Consider the following 8,592-nt stretch of genomic DNA (forward strand, 5'->3'; position numbering starts at 1 on the left):
AAGAAATATACAGAATGTGAAAAACTAAATGGCGACCTTTAGGTTTGCATAAGAAGTTATCCGTTTAAAAACTATGTATTAAAAAAAAACGTTGTAAATACATTAAATTGTTAGTCAATAAAATATAAAAAGCATAAAGTTTAGGTATTTTGAACATTGATGTTCAAATGTTCTTGATTTAAAAAGCAAATATCACCAAAATCGGATATAATATTTTCCTCCTTGGCGCAAATTTCAAAGTCTATTAAGTCTTAAAACTGTCGCTTTTGTCTTATTTTAATTTGATTGGCAAGTTCTTAAAAGTATCAATATGTTTCATTTCTAAATTTAAATTTGTGGATGCTTCGGGGTCAATAAGTTTTGGTGGATTTTGGAATTTATGATTCATTTTTAGGTCAATGGCGAATGCTTAAGTCACGAGTGCCACCTGTTATTTTCCGATGGCGCAGTAGTCAAAATATTTAGACAAAGTCTTGCCAACTGACAGAAGTCAGCCGATATGGGTAATAAATAAACACATTGTTGAACTATTTAATTCTGGCAGTTGTCATGTCGGGGGCTCGTCACTCTGCTAAACTTTCCATGCGAAAAGTCTTAGGCTGTCGTTGTCTTTTGTCCCCTGCTTAAATCCCTGGTCATGTGCCCATCAAGGAGTCCAAACCAACACATCATATTCAGATGGACAAGTGACAGCTGAAATGCGTTTCCAACACATGCAACTTTCACCCAAAAAAACACAAATCATCGCGTGGGAAATGTTTTTCCCAATGGCGAAAACGTTTCCACGGAAGCAGTGAGGGTAAATGTGTATATTTGCCATACACATGACGAATGCAGGAAGTGTTTAAGATATAAATAGAACCATTGTTGGATAAGAAAGTATTGCGTTTTCTTTGGTATATTTGAGAATTTAAATCAAGATAATCAATAGCCACGGTTTTTTTGTTTTCTGGGTATATTCACAAAGATATCCTTCCACCATCCCGACTGGCTTTAGCACTCTTCGTGTAGATGGCTCTATAAATATAAAAACCAACAGCTGCATGAACTGCAACTACGGTGCAAATGGCCGAAATAATGTCGGCATCAATGTGGGCGAAACTCTTGAGCACCACAAACTTGAGGGCAAAGAAGGTGGCGATGGGAAAGCCAAGTATCAAAGAGCAGTAGGACATCAGCAGCAGGACTATAAAAACGGGACCGTGTATCTGGGTCTGCGACGGGATGAGGACCTCCCACTCCGTCCATAGCTCCAGCTTCTCCATGCGCGGAAACTCCTGGACGAAGATCAGGCGCAGGATATACCCCGTGACCAGGACATGCATCACTATCACAGTGGCCACGGCAGATCCAATGGAACCATTCGTATCACTGTTCCCATAGAGAGGCTCCATTATAAAGAACTTAAAGGTGCTGAAGATCACCACGGGGAAAAAGAGGAACACGGCCAGGAAGAACAAAAGCTGCTGCATTCGATCCAAAAGATACTCGGCTCGCCTTTTCTGGAGAGGAATATAAATGGTTTACGTTCGATAAATGTTATGTCCTTTCATTTGCTGACCTTCCCTGTTGAGTCCTCTTCCAAATTATTCAAGTCCTTGGAGCAACAGGGTTCTAGAGACGGTCTAACCGCCTGTTTACCCGGATAAATCTTGCGCAGCTTAGCAAACATCTTTATTTAAGGTTGTATTCTAACAGGAATAGTAAAATCAAGGCCTACTTTAACGGAACTTTGATAAATCCTTGGAGTGTGACCAAGGGTCACTGACCATATTATTAAAGAGATTTTCATATTTTAATTTGTTTAGAGACCACCCGCTAATAATAGAAAATTTCTTAAGTATGTCCATATAACTTGACAATGCAAAACAACATCTAAGCTCAATTAAGGAATTAAGAAACCAGCAAACATCCAATTTTAGAAGCGCATAAAGATTGCCACCACGCGAGGCAGAAATATCTGGTCGCATGACCGCGCGACATGACCATATAGTAATTAGACTTAACTTAACCACCCCAGTAGTCAGAAAAAGAACTTCTTCAGATTAGATAGGTGTAATTAGCCAGGCGGAGGGATCCGGGAGAGCAGAGTACAGTCTACAATCTACGGGGCTACCTGACCGATAAAGTTCCCAAATCAACGTCGTGATTTTTATAGACACACTCGACTCAAAAACCGCGCCCTCGATTTATAGCCAAAGATTATTTCTGGGTCAGCTGACTCCAAGGGGAACGGGTGTTTCCCCAGTGAAAATCATGAGTAAACAGGCTTGCAATTCATAATTTAGGGTAGTGCAAATCAGCTGTCCAACTTTCGTTGTCAAGTTTTCATAAGTTATTTTCCATATACTATGCATTTAAGTAGGGTTATTTAAAGAGATGAGCAAAAATTCAGATATCTTTAATATTTATATATTTAAGGAACACTTGACATATTTTTCTTGAAGCATCAACTTGATTATGAATTCCTCTTATAACTAAGTTATTCAAAAGAAAAGTACTTAGGGCTCATAAACATTTAATGAGCACTGAGATTATATGGTATTACCATAAGCTTTGGCGTTACCTTCCTTTTAAATTAATAATCTTATCTATCTTTACCCCCAAATTACTCATACGCAACGTTGGCCACTGAATTTAAATTAATAACGATCAGAAAGGGAGTATGATGAATGAGCTTATCCAAAATTGTTGACTTATATTTCCGTGAATCATGGTAATTTTTTACAAGACCCTCTTATCGGTCTTAAACAGCTGGGTACTTTCGAAATTCTATAAATATTTTCTTTTGAGCGATAAAGAGGAAGCCATATTTGTGTTTTGGTTTTCAGCACGGTTATCCGAACATTTTGGTGTGATGCCGTTGCCAAGGGCTAGAACGCATCCCCAGAAATAGATTGTTTGGTTCTTGTTCTAGCCATACTTTATGGTCCGCCAGAAAACTGGCCCCCATCCAAATGGCCAACAGCTGTGAGCGTGAAAATATTGAAAATAATTAGAACTATGCCAAGTTCATATTTGGATTGGGTCAATATCCCGAAACTATTTCGACAGGTTGACAAGTGGGTCTCGAATAGCTCATTAATTTGGGGGAAGCTGGTCATGCAAATTGCAAGACAGCTAATGGCGAAAGTATTTGCAATTCAACTCCCGCTGGGGTTACACTGAATCCAGATCCTTCCGGTTCAATTCGAAGAGTGTCCTTGAACCGAAGCTGCTTTACTTATGCACACATGGGGCATGCAGCTAACTTGTACGCATATGTGCATGGCAATTATGGTAATTGCCCTGTCTGGGCATCCGCTTCCCGTTGGCGTCCCTTTTGTTTGCTTGGCTCTGCACCTAACCACCTAACCACCCTTATAACCACCCAGCCAACCAACCCACCACCCCGCACATCCTGACTGACCTTGACTGCAGTTTCCCCCTCATCCTTTTGCGAGGAGCCACAGGACTCGCGCTAACCTTGAAAAACACGTTGACCGTCACTTGAGAGTTGACCAAGTTTTATTGGTTTCCTTTGAGTGCAGCGGAAAGTTTTCCCCATTGAAGCGTGGCCCGGGAAAAGTGCGACCATCGATTTCCAATTAAAAGTCGCTTGAAAGGGGGACTTTGCTCAGAAGTACCCCTGGGAATCTCTTGAATGCTGTGCCCACTGTTGATACAGTAATTCAGCTGTTCAGCGCTCCATTAACCATTATCCGATTTGCATACAAGGGAATTGTTTGGCTCGGGGATTTAAAGGGACTTTAACTCACTTAAAATCCTCATCCATCCAGCCAGGAGTGCCGGTCAAAGACTCAGGGTGAGTTTAATGCTCTTTTTCGCTCTTTGGAATCAGATGTATCCTTCGAATGTTGCCATAGGTCGGATTTCGGGCAATCAACATAAATTTATTGCCACTCGGGGAGCGCTCAACTTTGAACCGAATTGGGCTCTAAACTATTTGCTGACCTTTGCGCCTGACCCTGGAAAATCTGTCACTTTTCTTTGGGAAAAGACGGTCAAGAGACGAGCTCGAAATAACTTTGGTGACATGTGATGGATGATTGCCTTTGTTCTCCGTCCGGGGTCAAAGTGGGCCGTAAAACAACAGGATAGAATGGCCCTCCTAATGAGTGTGTTAATGAGCTTGGCGAGATAATAGAAAATGCTGCCGGGTTCAACTTCCTATGAGGGACAGCTGAGAACATCATATAATACAGCTATAAATAAGATAAACTCACCTAATTAAATAGTGTAGCGAATAACAAAAAGCTAGCCATTAAGTTAGCTCAAGATTGAAAGTAGAGCAGGTAGTATATTATTAAATTAAAATGTGGTTAGGCATGAATAAAGGTAACACTTTAATGAGAAAACTATTTAGTTTGTATTATCTTTAATTTACAGTTTTAAATTTGATTTATGGTACATCTTAGTTCTAATATTTGGTGTTAGTCACTCGGGTAACATATTTTCTGACTTATAAAAGCCTCTTTTAGATAAATCAGACCAAACAGTCGCAGTTTAAAGTCTAGACCTGACCAAACAAATCTAGTTTACTCCAAGTCACAAAGATGATCGCGAATGGATGTCCCGCCAGCCTGAAAAGCTATAGTTCTGGAACCCCCTTTGCAAAAGATAAGTCAAAGTCAACTGTGGTAAGTTGATGCTAATATTTGCGAACGAATCCGTCAGCGAAAAGTCTCGCTGAGTCAACAGTAGTCATGCGCCAGCAAAGATCCAGATTCGGATACAGGTACAGGTGCAGATACAGATACAGTTAAAGATACTGCTCCAGATACAGATACTCGTACTGATAGGGGTGTGACAGCGAAAACCCCGGGACGGTCGCGAGGCTGAATTTATGGATAGCTTTGTTGACCAGCGTGACAGGGGAGCCATCAGATGTCTCCAGGTTCCATACGACAGTTCGCCATAAGCCGAAACACCGTCGATGTCATAATCATTCGAGTATTTCCTGAGTTTATCCCCTTGTTTGAGCTGATAGTATCTATTCGTGTTTGAACTTCGGTGGAATAGGCGCCTAAGCTGAAGATATAGCAGAATGTTGCATATTTAACATCATAAAACTGGCCTAAGACCTTAATACCTCGACTTGATGGCTCATTAACATTAAAGTGACCGCTAAGTCACAAGGCGAAATTGCACACTCCAGATAATTTTGGATTAGGCGCTTTGGCAACTAATTAGGGACAGTTGTTGGACTTATGGCACTGGCCATTAACGTCACACAATATCAGCTGATATCGGCAGGAAGGACTTGAGACTCGAGTATCGCTTGGAAGAGCCAAGGGCAATAAACGAAAGTATCTAAGGGTTGAGTTTGTAATCGGACATGTGCCTTGTCTACAATTTCTAGAAATATTGCTTGATAAGAAGATCTTACAATTTTTTTTACCATTATACGTTTTATACTGTATTCGAAGTCGATAATGTTTTGATACATTTTGTAATAAGACTTGAGGCACGTCTTGCACTTGTTTCAGAAATTATTGCCTATTGAAACGATTTAATTTACTATTCAAGTTCGTTCGTGATTTATGTTTCCCCAAATATAATTCATCTCGAATTCTTGTGTGCAATTAATTTCTAAGGCTCTGTCTTTTATTTGCCCAATAAATCTTGGGACTTTGGAGCATGGTAGATGTCTCCTTTAAGTGCATACTATTTATATACATTTATTTATGCCTGACCGAGGTGAGCCTTGTGTGGTTTCCTTGCAGCTGTGGCACGTTCCGAGTGCAGAAGGATTTTCTTTGGGGATCGAAACGCATCCTAGGTCACCGCTTCTGGCCAGGTTGGCATGCAAATGGCCCACTTTTGTGGTGCACCGTGTCATGCAATGTGGGGTTCAATGGCCGGCTAGAGGTCATCGAAGGACGTCAGCGGGCTGACCCTTGCCCCTCCCCCTCTTGCATTTTCATGCCGGGCACGCAATGACATTGACATGCGTTGGCTTAGCTGGACGCTCAGGTTGCGGCCAACTGCAAAAACCACCCGCAACCCACCTCCTTAATCAAGCAGATCCGCTGTACGTGCCCGTACTTATTTATTGGCCAGTGGCACTTGTTAGCCAAGGCCTGAATTCACCTGCGAGTTGGCTAAATATAGCCGCAAATGGTCCTCGCAACTGGGTCGTCGAAAGTATGCAACACTTCTTGGCCGTTGAAAGGAAATTACAGAACACCACACAACGTAACATGGCAATCTGGGGGCTCGTGTCAGGGGATTACTTTAAAATCGATGGTTAGATTTTAATATACTCAAGCACAACCACGTGTGCCAGCCACGTGTCTTTGTCTTCGCTCATGCAAATTATTCAATTCTGTTGATGGTTTTGCTCAAGAGCGATTCCCCAAACAGCTTATGAATTCCCCGCCCTTTAACCATGACCTTGAGATTTAAGAGGATGCATGTGTTTTCAAAACCACTGAGGTTGCCAGCCCTACGCTACTATCTAAATATTTACACTGGGAAAATTAATCTTTATTACTACTTTACTTTACTTATTACTACAAAGTGAAATCAATTAAAAGCTTAAAGTTCCACTAAAAATACCAATAGCTATTACTTTTATGATCATATCATATCCCTCTCTAACTTTATGGTATTTTTTTAGCTTATTGATTTCTTTCAATTATTATTCCCAGTGCACACAAAACATTCTCCACTTAAGCACATGTCACTAAGGCACATGTGGAAGAGGTCTTGGGGGAGTTAAGACTTAAGCTGAAATACCTAATTGGCACACTTGAAACTGGTTCGTGTTCTTTGCCCTCCCACACAGACACATGAAATACTGATTTTCCGGCTGTAATTGTGTACCCTTTCTTCGCAATTGTATAATAAGATTTATATCTAAGACAATTGAGCATTTATTCACCGCAATGTACCAGTTATTAGACAGTCCAGTTTCAGTGGCACGCCAACAAATATACATATAATTTACTGTGTGGAATTTATATCTATATAAACGAGTGTGCATGATATTTGGGGTAGATATATCAAGAAATTGACGTCAGAGGTGCTCAATGCATTTATTCAAAATTGAATAGTCCGATCTGGTAGACGAAATTTTAAGTCCAAAGAGATAATAAATACACTATTTTACTACAGAAAGCAATAAAGTCGGGTAATACACTTTTAAAAGCTTCTCAAATAGCAACCCCTAGCCAATAATATTTCGTAATAGATATTATCTGAAGTGTTTATGTATTTTGTTTTCTACTTGCAATAACAAAAACTCATTATTCTGTTTAACTTGCCATTTGCTTTTCGAAACTTGCGTTTTGTTTACCGCACAACGTTAATGATCTGTGCCACGTGCTGTGTAAGCGCGATTAACAAAAATTGGTCGTAAATCAAATACTATAGGGGCACAATCACCATTCTATGGGGCTAAACTAAGGAACTTATTATATTCAATTCTTTCGAAATTGCAAACGTGATTCTCCGGACACCTATTCAATTACCTATTTACCGTAATGGCCGCTTTACAGGGAGCACTTTGAATAGTTGGGCAAAGTGAATACACAATGATTCACTGGCTATTTCCATTTCTATTCATACGAACTGTGGGCATGTGACACCTTGCACTTTGCGCTGATTGTGTTTGCACTCGCTCTGCTTGGAACACAGTTGAACAGGTGTAAAGGGGGAGACGGGGTTCAGATACAGATGCTAGCACTTGAGGAAAAACAAAAATAACTGGGGAAAACCCAAAGAGTCTTACAGCAAAATGCAATATCTAATATTTGGATGAGAATTGTTTTGATTGAAAACGGAAATTATAAAAATAGAAGATTCTAAGATTAAATTATTACAGATCGGAACTATTTTTGACATATGTATAGAAATCGATTCTCTATCCTTAAAACATATTTCCATTTTAAACAGAATGTCTAATATATACTTAATCTAATTTGTTATTAGCTGCAAGATATACAGTTTAGTTTCATCCCCTTTATAAGATTTATTAAGTATCGTTCTAATTTAATTTCCTTTTACCTTACAAAATGTTTAAAGCAGCGTATGGGATGGGAACCCACTAAAAGATACAGAGGGGACTAGAGCTGGCAAAGGTGAAAGATTTATGATGCAAATTGTGTGCGACACTATCAACTGACATTGCTTTATCACTGGACAGTATATCACGGAGAACTTTTCTATGGGGGGTTAACATGGTTTCTACCATAGTTGTCAATTTACGATACTGACAATTGATTGATTGGCAGCAAACAGGGGCGCATAAAAGGGGATTGCTTCTATGTTTTAAGCAACATGTTGTTTAATAGAAAAAAATATACTTACATAAATAAAATTATTAATAATAAAATAATACCTAAATAATTAATGAACTAACATTTTTTAACTAATAATTTTTACCTAATATTTGTTGAACTATTAGCCCCCTTAAGATGTCCAGAGTACGCCCTGTTATCGATAGGGATCTCCTTTTGCTTTTGCGCACTTCCTGCCTGGCAGACATCTTTAATTCTCTTTGTGCTTTAAAGGATTTTCCACCTGTTGTCTTTCGCGCTATCCCTTCTCCGCTCTCCTTCTCCTCTATGCTGCCCCTCCCTCTTCGCT

At 39.8% G+C, this 8,592-nt stretch overlaps 1 protein-coding gene across 1 annotated transcript; it reads right to left on the reverse strand.

Annotated features, from left to right (window-relative positions):
• Window positions 1-862: 862 nt before the first annotated feature.
• On the reverse strand, window positions 863-1,722 carry LOC108011031 (uncharacterized). Its single transcript, XM_017076077.4, has 2 exons — window positions 1,562-1,722; window positions 863-1,502 (listed from the first exon to the last, which is right to left on the reverse strand). Exons 1-2 carry the CDS (start codon window positions 1,670-1,672, stop codon window positions 960-962), a joined length of 654 nt encoding a protein of 217 aa, XP_016931566.3. The 5' UTR covers window positions 1,673-1,722; the 3' UTR covers window positions 863-959.
• Between the last annotated feature and the right edge of the window lie 6,870 nt (window positions 1,723-8,592).

Source organism: Drosophila suzukii, chromosome 3, assembly GCF_043229965.1.
Source record: "Drosophila suzukii chromosome 3, CBGP_Dsuzu_IsoJpt1.0, whole genome shotgun sequence".
In the NCBI taxonomy this organism is placed as follows: domain Eukaryota; kingdom Metazoa; phylum Arthropoda; class Insecta; order Diptera; family Drosophilidae; genus Drosophila; species Drosophila suzukii.